Here is a 13603-nt window from a genome sequence, read left to right as displayed (position 1 = left end):
CTCGCATTCTTCTCCTTCTGGTAACCCTATGATGCAAATATTTTTCTGTTCATGTTGTCCCAAAGCTCCCTTAAACTATCCTCCTGCTTAAAAATTTTTTTTCTAATGTTGCTCTGATTGTGTTTTTTTTCTACCTTGTCTTCTAATTTGCTGATTTGGTCCTCAGCTTCTTTTAATCACTGGGGTGTACGCCTGACACTAATGTGATATTGTATGCCAACTATAATTGAAAAACAAAAACGATTTAAAAAAAGAAAAGCAGTGGCTTAAATAGAAATCCATCTGTTCTTTTACTCTCTCAGTTATAGCTTTGTTCCCATGTGTTCCCTTCAGACTCTTTTCTGGAAAAAATTTTGCTTTCATTTCCCCTTCCTGAGCAAGTTAAACATGTCAGAACAATTCATTGCAATTCCCCTTTTATTCAGTTATTTTCTGGTCACCCCTTATGAGGCCTCAACCCAGCCCCAATGACTCCTACCAAGGTAGGACCATTGTAATTAACCTAGTTATTAATAATAGGAAAGGAGCAAAGGAAAAGCCAAATATTATAGGCATGTCATTTGGGCAGCTTTGCCAGGAAACTACAGCTCCCCATGGAGCTACCAATCCATTCTCTGAAGATCCCTGGTGGAAGGGACTGGACAGGGGAGAATAAATGCATTTCTAGTAAAGTTGGGGAGACTAGCGAAGATGCTTGCTCCCAGTCATATCTGGGAACAGGTCATTGGCTAGAGTAGGGATGGCCACTGCAAACACAGGAAAATTTGAGATATTTAATCCCCTAAACAAAGGAGTTCTCTCTCTTGTGCTCTTGGTTTTCTTGGGACTTTTGTTGCAGGGGGCACACCCTCTTAGCTTCCCATACACAATGGTTTGATGCTGAACTGGACCTGGCTACAACATGGAATGGAAATTCTAGACACTGCCTCTGATTTTAGTTCTACTGGATCCCCAGCTGCACTTCTTCCAGGACTGGATTCAGAGAAATGGGACTTTAAAAACACAGAAATGTAATTCCATGCAAATAAAAATCACTCATCTTCCCATGTGAGTCTCCAAAATTTTTTTTCTCAAATATCGTAAGGACTCCACCCCCAGAACTTAGTGGGGGAAAGAATATCCCACTTCCACTGATAACACTGATGGGTACCAAAGTTAAATCAGCCACTTTCCCTGTATTACCAGCAGCCTTCTCTGCCATGGTAAGGAGTTTGAACTTTATCCTATATTTCCAAGACCAGCATTTCTAAGACTATATTTAGAGGAACCCTAAATGTTACATGAGATGGTAATATGCATTATTTAAAGCAAGTGTTACATTGTCAGATAAGTTTGGGAAATGCTAAATACTCCCTCTTATATAGTCACAGTGCCCATTAGTGTAGTAAAGACTCTCAAAATATTTCAGTAAATACATCTATATAACTTGGTTTAATCCAGCATATCCCTATAGTTTTTAACCACAGAGCCATTTTTCTGTGCAATGTTCATTAACATCTTTGGAATATAAGTAGTATCCAGAACATAATTTAGGATATGGTGGTAGAAGCATTGTAGGATCAATAAAGGATTTTAAGCAGAGGACTAACAAGTCAGACTTAAGATTTAGAAATAGCATCCTGTTGGCAGTATGATGAATGGATTGATTACAGAGGACTTTACTAGAGGGAGTGGCAGTAGTCTAGGAAATTGGCGAAGTCTTTCTTTCTTTTTTTAAAAAAATAAATCTTTATTGTTCAGATTATTACAGGTGTTCCTCTTTCCCCCCCCCCCCCATAGCTCCCCTCCATCTGATTCCCCACCCTACCCCATGCCCTTACCCCCGCCACTGTTTTCATCCATAGGTGTAAGATTTTTGTCTAATCTCTTCCGGCACCCCTCAGACCCCCTTCCCCCTGATAATTGTCCATCCCTTCCCTTTCTATGTCCCTGATTCTATTGTATTCACCAGTCCATTCTGTTCTTCAGATTTTTTATTCACTTGATTTTTAGATTCATTTGTTGGTAGGTATGTATTTGATGTCTTTTTGTTGTTAATAATTTTTACCTTTACCTTTTTTTTCTTCTTCCTCTTCTTAAAGAATACCCTTCAGCATTTCATGTAATCCTGGTTTGGTGGTGATGAACTCCTTTAGCTTTTTCTTGTCTGTGAAGCTCTTCGTCTGACCTTTAATTCTGAATGATAGCTTTGCTGGGTAGAGTAATCTTGGTTGTAGGTTCTTGCTATTCATCACTTTGAATATTTCTTGCCACTCCCGTCTGGCCTGCATAGTTTCTGTTGAGAAATCAGCTGACAGTCGTATGGGTACTCCCTTGTAGGTAACTAACTGTTTTTCTCTTGCTGCTTTCAAGATTCTCTCTTTGTCTTTTGCCCTTGGCATTTTAATTATGATGTGTCTTGGTGTGGTCCTCTTTGGATTCCTCTTGTTTGGGGTTCTGTGCACTTCCTGAACTTATAAGTCTATTTCTTTCACCAGGTGGGGGAAGTTTTCTGACATTATTTCTTCAAATAGGTTTTCAGTATCTTACTCTCTCTCTTCTTCTGGCACCCCCAAAATTCTGATGTTGGTATGCTTAAAGCCATCCCAGAGGCTCCTTAGGCTATCCTCACACTTTTGGATTCTTCTTTCTTTCCGCCTCTCTGGTTGGGTGTTTTTTGCTTCCTCATATTCCAGATCTTTGGTTTGACTCTTGGGGTACGGTGGTCTACAGTTGAGTTTGTGTATATTCTTTATTTCAGACAATGTATGCATAATTTCTGACTGGTCCTTTTCCATTTTTTTTGGTATTCTCATTAAGGTCCTTGAAGGTCTCTTCAAGTTTCTCAGCGGTTTTTAGAAGATTCTTGAGTAACCTTATAAATGTGGTTCTGAACACTGTGTCGTCCATTAGTTTACTTTCCTCCATTTCTTCTATTCGTGACATACTTTGGTGTCTCTGGATTTTGGCTGCCTCCCTGTGTTGATGGAGTGGCTTTGTGTGGTCAGTGACCTATAGGGGCCGGTAGCTCAGCTTCTCCAATCACCCTAGGTGGTCGCTCTTGGTACACCCCTTTGTGGGCTGAGTGGAAAGTCTTGGTGTAGTTAAAAGCCTTGATTGCTGTTGGTACACTGGGAGGAATTGATCTCCAGGCCAATTGGCTGTGAGGACCTGCTGTGTCTATAATGGAAGCGCTGCTGCGCTGGAGACACGCTTGTGGTACAGGGCTTGTTTGAGTGGGGCTTTGGTGCTCACTGAGTCCGCCTCCCGAATGTGTCACTTATGGATGTGAGGAGTTGAAATCTGGTGTCTGACGCTGACCACTAGGTGCATTGGCTAGTTCAGCTGCTGTCTGAGGCTACCCTGCAGGAGCTACAGCGAGAACTGGCATCTTCTCCTCCCTGCTTGGAGTTTGGAGGCCTTGGAGCTGTCTGTACTGGTTGCAAGTTTACTAGTTTAAATTGCAATAGAGAAGGCCATTCATATGCAAAATCCACTGCTAGGAGCTTGGGTGTGTTTGTAAATTGTGCAGGCCGGAGTCTCAGGGCATCATTAGGCTAGGGCGTGGCCAACAGCAATGGCTGGCAGCCGCCTCCAACCGCGTCCCCGCAACCGTGTCCCTGCAGTCTCGCGCCCCAGTGCAGCCAACAATTCTACCTCCACGCAGCTCTGCTAGTAAGCCACCCTCACTCTCCGACCCACTGGCAGACAGCCCAGTCTCTTGCCAGAAACTGGATTTCAGAGAGATTGGGGGCTTGTCTCTATTCAGATTGAGAAAAGCAACACCTGCCTCCAGCTGGGCTCCGCCGCCAGTTCGTATCCCGCGCGCACTCCCCTGTACCTCAGTTTTTCAGCGTTTGTGCCCTGATTGCTCCCGTCTCTTTCGGTCTAGTTGTAGAGGTTCCGCTCAGCCAGCTTTCCCGTGGTTCTGGGTGATAGACATTCTGTCTTTTAGTTGTAGTTTTGGAAATTCTGGGTAAGTCTTTCAATAGGTGTGACAGTGGAGAAAAAAAAGAGGTTGTATTAATATTAAAGTGGTAAAATTGATAGAACTTGGTGTCAAAATGTGAGGTTAGAAAGGGGGTGATTGTTCACCAGATATTAGGTATGTTGAAGTTAAAGTGCTTACTGGAGATTGGTAAGTTGGATATAGTGGTTTTGAGGGAAATTATGTATAAGGGAAATCTGGGTTAGAAGTAGATATTTCAGACCTGAAACAGTGTAAAACTTAGAGAAGAGGGTGGGATCCCACCAAAACCTAATATTTAAGGCTTAAGGAAAGGAAAAAATGCTAATCTAAATTATCCAGCTTTATTGAGATATAATTGACATATAACATTGTGTAAGTTTAAGGTGTACAACATGATGATTTGGTATATAGATATATTGCAAAATGTTTACCCCAGTAAGGTTAGTTAACACAACCATCACCTCACATAATTACAATTTTTTTTGTGGTGAGACCATTTAAGATATATTCTCTTAGTAATTTGAAAGTATATAGTACATTGTAGTTTATTATAATCACCATGCTGTACATTAGATACCCAGAAATTGTTAATCTTATGACTGGAAGTTTGTACTCTTTGACCACCATCTCCCATTTCCCTCATTCTTCAGCCCCTGGCAACTGTCACTTTATACTCTGTTTTTATGAGTTTGGCTTTTTATTTTTAGATTCTACATATAAGTGAGATCATACAGCTTTTGTCTTTCTTTGTCTTATTTCACATCTTCTTTAACCATTCATCTTTCAAAGGACACTTAGGTTGTTTCCGTGTATTGGCTATTGTGAATAGTGTTACAATGAACATACAGGTGCAGAAATTTCTTTAAGGTAGTAACTTCATTTCCTTCATATATACACCCAGATGTGGGATTTCTGGATCATATGGTAGTTATATTTTTTCTCTTAAATATTATTTATTTTAAATTTTATTTATTTTATTGTTGAAAGTATTACATATGCCCCCTTTGCCCCATTGGCCCCTTCTTGCACACACCCAACTGCCCTGGCATTCCCCACACTATATTCTATGTCCATGCGATATGCATATATGCATACAAGTTCTTTGGTAGATATCTTCCCACCCATGCAACCACCCCACTGAGATTCAACAGTCTGTTCCATGCTTCTATGTCTCTGGTTCCATTTTGTTCGTCAGTTTATTTTGTTGATTAGATTCCACATATGAGTGAGATCATGTGATACTTGTCTTTCTCTGACTGGCTTATTTCGCTTAGCATAATATTCTTCAGGTTGCTCCATGCTGTGTCAAAGGGTAAGATATATATTTCAGAGAGGAAAGGCGAGGGAGAGAGAGAGATAGAGACATCAATGATGAGAGAGAATCATTGATTGGCTTCCTCCTGCATGCCCCACACTGGGGATCAAACCTGCAACCCAGACATGTGCCCTGACCGGGAATTGAACCGTGACCTCCTGGTTCATAGGTTGACACTCAACCACTGACCCTTGCAAGAGATCCTTCTTTTACACAGCTGCATAGTTTTCCATGTACCCCAGCTTTTTAATCCACTTATCTACTGAGGAGCACTTGGGTTGTTTCCAGATCTTAGCTATTGTAAATTGTGCTGCTATGAATACAGAGGTGCATACATTCTTTTTGATTGGTGTTTCGGGTTTCTTAGGATATATTTCTAGAAGTGGGGTCACTGGGTCAAATGGCAGTTCCATATTTAATTTTAAGGAATTTTCATACTGCTTCCCCTAGTGGCTATACCGATTTATAATTCCACCAACCGTTCACAAGGCTTTCCTTTTCTCCACATCATCGCCAACACTTATCTTTTGTTGTTTTGATAATAGCCATTCTAACAAGTGTGAGGTGATATATCATTGTGATTTTAATTTTCATTTTCCTAATTATTAGTGAAGTTGAGCATTTTTTAATGTACCTGTTGGCCATTTGTATGTCTTCTTTGGAAAAATGTTTATTCAGGTCCTCTACCCCATTTTTAAATTGAATCATTTGTTTTTTGTGTTGTTGTGTTTTGTTTTTGTCTTTGCTATTGAGTTGTATGAATTTCTAAATGGTCTTTTAACTTTTGTTAAATTTTCTTTTCTGTTTTTACTAGTAAATGGGTCATTTGAGGATTGCCTTGTGAAAGAAGAGACATCGTGGGAGTGGGAGGAGATAGAAAAAGCTATAAGGGTGATAAATGGTGATGGAAGGAAACTTGACTTGGGGTGGTGAGCACCCATACTATACAGATGATGAATTATAGAATTGTACATCTGAAACCTATATAATTTTATTAACCAATGTCATCCCAATAAATTCAATAAAAATAAAAATAGAAGAGATATCTGTGTTTTTATTTACTCTTTTAAAATTCTCAGAATACAGCTTTAAGAAAAACTTAAGGATTTAAAATAAAGATATAAAGTGGATCCCCTGTAATAGACTCCTAGGAAGGTAGCAAATACCTTGGGATTATGGTGTTAGAACAAAATGAAGACAAAATGACCTATGTGAAATACCTCTGATGACTGAAAAAAACAAACCCTAAATAAGATGCCTTTGATCTATCTAAAGGTGTGCTTGTTAGCTCAGTGGTGTGGACATAAGGTAAGCCTTGATATTTGGAGACAGCAGTTTAACTCACAAATGTACATGAATGTTTATAGCAACATTATTCATAATAGCCAAAAACTGGAAACAACCCAAAAAGTCCATCAGCCAATGAATGGATAAAAAAAGTGGTGTATATGTACAATGAAATATTATTATTCAGCCACAAAAAGAAATGAAGTACTGATACATGCTACAACAATGGTGAACCTGGAAAACATTATGATAAATGAAAGAAGCCAGACATAAAAGACCACATATTCTATGATTCCATTATATGACATGTCCAAAATTGACAAATCCAGAGACAGAAAGTGGATTAGTGGTTGCCAGGGTATGGGTGAGATGCGGGAATGAGGAGTGATGGGTAATGTGAACTGGATTTATTTTTTAGGGGGGTCCTGAAAAATGCTCTAAAATCAGATAGTGGTAGTGGTTGCAGAACTCTGTGAATATACTAAATACTGAATTTCATACTTAAACTAGATTAAATTTATGGGATGCAAAATATATGTCAATTTTAAAAATGCACGAAGACAACAACAATAGCAACTAGAGTGGTGGCTACTCAGGCTGCTTGGCAGTCACTTGAGCCCTCCAGGCCCTGAGAGGTTGGCCTCAGAGAGGAAAGCCAGTAGGGAGCCCAGCAGGGAGCATGCGTGTCTGGGCCTGAGGGGCCTCAGGATGGCTCCATCTGAGTAATGACTGAGTGAAGCAACTCAGGGACAGCAATTACAAGGACTCTGTGCCAAGAAAGGAATTCCGGATGCCCTCCCTGACCACACATAGCCCTTCTTCATCTTCCTTTTCCCACTTTTGGGTAGTAGCAAATGAGTCTCCTCTTCAAGGCACAGTCTCTTCAGTCACAAGAAAAGCAGCTTTTGAGTCTTTGAGCAGCCCAACAGGGTCTTGTGCTGGTCAAACAGTTTGTGCAGGGCTTCCATATAGAGTGTGTGGTATTTGTCCACTACCTCCTGGCTCGGCTTCTCAATCTTGGGCACTGGCAGAGGCTCCCCGACTGCCAAGAGACATCAGAAAGGAGAAAGGACAAGTGTTAGAATATTGGGTTCCGTAAACCTCCTTCTTTCTACCTGGGCCCGATCCTCTCACATTTCAAATTAACTCCCAGCTTCTCCCCCTCTACTGCCCTCTTCTTTGGTGGGGGCAGGGCAGTCAGGGTTCAGGTGGAAGTTGAGAAAGAGCTGAGGTGCCCTTGGGCTGAGACCAGCACTCACCCACAGTGGTGATAGGCAGCGGGTATGGCAGGAGCCCAGCAGAGCCTCTGCTGAAGCCTCGTCCGTAGAAGACACAAAAATAGAAACCAAAGAGACGGCGGAAACAGCTCTGAAACTTATACATCCAGCTGTCCTTCTGGTACAACACCTGCTCATACACCTCCGTTTCTCCAAAAGTAAAGGTAGGGACCAGATGAGCCCTGTAGGAAAACCCCAATTTATTTCTCAGATACAGTCTAGAGTGGAAACCACCCAGGAAAAACACTTGTTCATGGCTAGGCCCCCCTCCATTATGAAATCCCTGTGGCATAAAGTATCTCTTCTTGCACTAAACAGGGCTCCTTAGTGTCTCTTGTCCTGGAATTTTCAAGGCCAGTGAAAGTGCTATATCTGGGCCAGGATTACAAGGGAAAAATATGGGGGTGCAGGGAAGAGTGAATAGTTTGGGCAGAGATCCCCAGAGACCCACATAGTGCAAATAAAAGCTTCCAGGAGGAGTCAGGGAGGGGAATAGCTGACACTGTTTCTACTAGTAGGATGCACAGAGATGACAATAATTTTGCACAGATGTGTCTATACAATATGCCTCTCACCCACAGAGACTATGCATAACATATTCTGTCCTTGGGTCTTTGGATTAGTGCAGAGAAAAGTTGTTCCCTTCTCATAGGCCATGGGAATCCACCCTGACAGTGCCCCAGGTAGGGAATCAGGCTCCTTAAGTCTTCCTGTGAGAGAAGCGTAAAGAGAACACAATCTCTCTTATACAAATCTTTGTGAGTTACTAATAGTAATCTCTCAGCACTCTGACCTATGTTACCTTACTGGCTCTTCATAGCAGAGATAGTGAAGGACACAGTGGGGGGTTATTTTCGTTACCTTCCAGATCCAGAAGCCCAGGTTCAGGAGTGGGAAGGTCACTCAGTGAGTGGCAGGACCTGGACTAGGACCCCAGGACTCCTTCCTCTGAGCTCAGAACACTATCCCCCTACATTTGCTCCAAACTAATCAACAGACCACTCAGGCCAGGTCATTAGAAGAAATGCTTCCCTCTTTTCTGAGTCTGTAGTAGGACAATTGTTCCTGTGTTCAGTGTGTCTGCCTGCTGATCTGGTGGGACACCCCACAGCTCCAGCTCCTTATCTCCTCTCTTTTCTCCTATGTCAGTGTGACTAATGTGTATCTATCGCTTACTGTGTGCCAGGCACATGGTCAGTGTTTTATGAACATGAATTCATTCAAACCCCACAATAATCCAATGAAGTAGATACAATTATTAGTAGCCACGTTATAAACATGAAAACATGAAGGCTCAGAATAGTTAAGTAAGCTGTTCCAGAGTGGAGGGTAAGTCATGGAGCCAGGATTTTAAATCAGGCCCCTGACTCCAGATCCTGGTGCATACTGACCATACTGTACTACCTCTTGCACTTAACATTAAGGGAAAATGTAGATATTGATGTTGATAGAGATAATGTAGGAGTCCTTTATATACCAGGGCAGCTCTAGCCAATTCCCCTCATAATGAATCTGGATTTGTGCTTTGGCTTGCTGGGACAACGTCCAGTTAGCTCAGAAAGAGTATCTGACCTGAATCTTTTTGAAATTCTATAACCATCTCCCCTACTCACTAGTAAGTTCAACGAGAGCAAGAGTCATGTCTCATTTATCTTGGCATTGCTTATCAGGGCATGCTGCTCAGAGAAGGCCACCCACCCTTGCCCTGGGAGGAACACCTACCCATGCTGGAGGGCAGTGCGCACAAACCCTTTGCGCTTCTGGAGGATGAGGGTGGTGGTGTTGGGCACACTTTGCAAGGCCTCACCCACCCCTCCCACTACAATGCCCACAAGGTTGCCAGTGCCGTGGCTCAGCAGGTAGTCGATGGCTGGCTGACTCACGGAGCACACACCTGAAAGAATCAAGGAGCACAGACAAGAGCAAAATGATCAGGAGAGAAGAAAAGGCTGAGAGGGAACACCCTCTGCTCTACTCCTTACTGGCTTGTTTGTGTGCCCTTTGTTCCCGTGTGTCCCAGGAGGAGAGGTAATGAGATGGGACAAAGGGTGTGGAGAAGAGAAGGCTGTGGGCAAACAACACATTTCACTTTGAGGCAATATCTCCACTTTTGTAGGAGGCACTGGGTCAAAACTGTAACAGGAAGGTTTTCAGTGGGACAACCAGGACTTTCTGAATTCCATTAAAATTCTACTCTTTTCCTTTATCACCATTAATTTCAACAGCGATTATTTATTGAGCACATATTCTTTGGCAGACACTATATTGCACACTTGACTTGTATTGTCTCATTTAGTCATCACACCACATCTGAGGTCAGATAATCAGCAGCAGCACCACTTTACATATGAGGAAACTGAGACCATTAGAGATTTGGTAGATTGCCCTCCAAGCATGTCAACCTTGCAGCCTCAAGGCATGTGGCCTGCTGGCCACGAGTTTGACATGCTTGTGAGACCGCAGTTAAGCTCCAGAACATATGCTTTTAAGTACTATGCTATAATGACAGGGGAGAGGATGAGAGGGGGTTGAGAGGCAGGGTATGAGAGGCTTAAAAAGGTTCATCTCCAAGCAGAGAAATGGGTGAGAAGATCTAGTATGGTCAGAAGCACCTTTTGCCATGAGGTAGTCCCTAATCAAGGGGATCTTGAAGAACCAGGACAGCGTGGCCAAGTGGGGAGTAATGCCTGGGAAGATCTTCGAGAAGCCTGTGGCCTCAGTGCAGAAGTTGCAGAAGGCGCCAAAGGTCAAGAGGCCATGGGGATGAACCCCCATGAGGTAGTTGTGTTCAGGTGAAAGGTCTTTAGTCTTCAGGATCTGCAGTCATGGAGAGAAATTACAGAGAAGGTGGAATGAGATCACATGGGGAAGCAAAGGTGGAGACACTTCAGGGATAAGGGCACTCTCTAAACCAGAGCTTTCGAACACATAGGCCATGAGTGGGTTTCAGGGGCTGAGGTACTGGCCTCCTCAATCCCTGAGAAACCATGTAGAATCTGGGGCAGCTGAACTGCTGGGTCTCTTGCCTATGGCTGCAAGGAGTCTCAACCATTTATGTCAGTGCACTTCGTGAATGGTATCATTTTCTGAGTGCTCTTAAATGGAAAAGATCAGCAAGCTCTGCTCTAAAAATCAGGGAAGTGTTTGTTGTCTGTTCCAAAGTGTGCTCAGAGGATCAGTGTAGCAGTATATTTATAGAACCTCTTCCTGGTATTTTCTCCCCAACCCCATTTCAGTGCCCACCTAAGTAACTTTCATTGAGTGCCTTTCCTTATCCATCACTTGAACTACTTGCATACCTTGTACTAAACCATAAATATACAATCTGTCCTCCTCATTAGATGTGAGCACTTTGATGGCAGAGGATGGTATGCTACTCACTTCTCTGTACCCCAAACATGTAGCACAAAGTAGGCTTTCAATCAATGTTTGTTAAACTGAACTGAACTTCATTTCCATTTCTGCCTATGTCATCTAGTAGGCCATGCCAAGGGCATCCAAAGTGTCCTAGCAGAGTAATGAGCACTTGGCAGCAATGTTGGATCATAAAGTATGTCTAGCCTGCACTGAGATTTGTGTGGGATGCTCATTCCCCCTATGGACAACCATAGTCATTTGACATAAATGCCTAGTATTTGGGTAACTGTGAAGGGTGCTAAGGAAGAGACACTTACCGTGATGGGGAAATAGTCCCTGATCTGGGTCCAGACATACCAGTTCCTTACCCAGGCGGATCGCCTGCCACCTGAGACAGAAATATCAGTGGGGATAGTGTCTGTGTATGTCAATCCAACCGTTCCCAGGGCTTTCCTAGCAGCATAAAGGGACCGTGGCTTTGCTAGAGAGCTGGAAAAGAAAGAGACCCCAGGAGGGTCCTGGCTGGCCCAGTTCCTGTAGCTCTGAGAACTGTGATGAAAGGCCTGTGGTATGGTGCATGGGACTCCCTAGTTACAGGTTAAGATGGAACATTCTTAGGTCCTGTTCTTTCTAGGCCCATGAGTCTTACCTTGTTCTGGGGTCTTCCAGTCCAGGAAAAGCCAGGCAAAGTAAAGGGCTGGTAGCGGCCACAAGGATGTAAACAACAGGTAAATGAACAATGGCTGCACGATCCAAACTGATAAGAGAGCAAGTAAGACCAAATTTGTGCTGCCAGCAGAACTTGACCACATTCAGCCCCATTAAGAAACTACACAAGCCTCTGGTCCTGGCCTTCTGCACAATTCAGCTCATTCCCATCCACTATCCATGTCTACTTGTCCTTCGAATATTTCCTCTATCATCTAGCACACATCAGCCCTATTTCTCTGCTTACCTGTCACCGCAGTCTACCTGCCTTCCTGCCGATCCACCATCCCACTATTCCTGCTTCCTGCCTGCCACCAGCTTTTACCCGGCTCCCATTTGCCCACCATCTTGCTTCTCTTGTCTCCCTTCCTACCCATTATCCCTGAACCCTGTTAAACCACTAGCCCACCCTCCCTTGCCCATATACTGTTCATATCTCCCCACACCCCACCCAAACAACATCTGTATCCCATCCACCATTCTTGTCCTCTCGCCCTTCACCATTACTTCCATTATCTTTATTCTCTATCTCTCTCCCCCCCCCCCCCATATTCGTTCAAACACAGGCTATATACTTCTCTAAGTCTGTAATGCTAATGCTTCCTCTCTCCCACTCCCCATTCTTCCTAATGATCATGAACTTATCATGCCTCTTCCCTGGACCTCCTTTCCCTTCTCCAGATAGCAAGGGTTAGGAAGTGGCTGAAAGGAGCTAGAGCTACTCATATCCATCATGATCCTTGTTCTACCCCCCTGCCTGTCTTTACAGCCCCTGGGCTTCTATCTTTTCCTTCTCCAGGGCACTCATGAAACTCCAGACTCCTTGCCTTTACTCTGCAGTACCATCTGAGATGATGAAAGGCCAAAGATGAAACTTTTTATGAACTTAAAAATCACCCCAGATCTATCCCTGGCCCCTGACTCTGGCTTCTTGCCATGCATTCTTAGATTAGTACTCACATAAGGCAAGGTAGCTCAAGGGCCAATGCAGAAGTATGAGACTCTGGAAATGTTTAGGCTGCTTAAAACAAGGCATGATGCCCAGGAGCCTGACAGAAGTGAAGATCCCAAAACAGTGTTCCAAACAAAGGTGCCACCAGCCTCTGGAAGCTCACTCAGTAGTGACTATGAGGCTTTTTACCTGCTGTCTTCCCTTCTTGTGCTGTCCCACACCTACCACCCGCTTCAGGGGCAGGCTCTGGAGTACTAAGGATTGCCCTATCCGATCTGAGCCCTGGCCTCTGCACATTTGCCCTTTGGCTCTTCCTTCTGCAATTATTGGGAAATCAGGATGGAGAAAGGTGAGGACTGCAATCTAGTCCTACTGACCCAGAAATCCAGAGAAGAAAAACACCTCTCACAGGCCACTTCGAGAGTACAGGGTTTGTGACCTCAGGAAGATGGCGGGTGGGAGGGGAGCTCTGGAGGTTTGTGGGGGTGGGGAGCACCTGGGATTAGTCAGTTGTAACTGACTGTTGACCTGAGGCAGCCTGTTTTGGGGCTGTTCCCTCTTTTAACTTTCTATTATAAAAATTTCCAAACACACACAAAACTAGAGAAAGCAACAAATTTTCATCTTTGTGTTCATCTTCATACTCTTAATATTTTGCCATACTTGTTTCATTTATCTCCTCACTTTCTTTTTTTCTTGGAGTGTTTTTAAGAAATTCTAAGGCATGTCATTTCATTCCTAAATACTTCACTATTCAT

At 43.3% G+C, this 13603-nt stretch overlaps 1 protein-coding gene across 1 annotated transcript; it reads right to left on the bottom strand.

Moving 5' to 3' along the window:
• Nucleotides 1–7438: 7438 nt before the first annotated feature.
• On the bottom strand, nucleotides 7439–12929 carry AWAT1 (acyl-CoA wax alcohol acyltransferase 1; the record flags this gene model as incomplete). Its single annotated transcript, XM_079765797.1, has 7 exons — nucleotides 7439–7593; nucleotides 7811–8010; nucleotides 9551–9722; nucleotides 10441–10645; nucleotides 11503–11573; nucleotides 11835–11942; nucleotides 12854–12929. The coding sequence occupies 7 exons, from the start codon at nucleotides 12927–12929 to the stop codon at nucleotides 7439–7441; spliced, it is 987 nt and encodes a 328-aa protein (XP_079621923.1).
• Nucleotides 12930–13603: the final 674 nt, after the last annotated feature.

The sequence above is a fragment of the Cnephaeus nilssonii genome (genome assembly GCF_951640355.1).
Source record: "Cnephaeus nilssonii genome assembly, chromosome: X".
NCBI classification, from domain to species: domain Eukaryota; kingdom Metazoa; phylum Chordata; class Mammalia; order Chiroptera; family Vespertilionidae; genus Cnephaeus; species Cnephaeus nilssonii.
The sequence above is the reverse complement of the archived record's forward strand: the minus strand, read 5'-3'. Positions and strand labels throughout refer to the sequence as shown.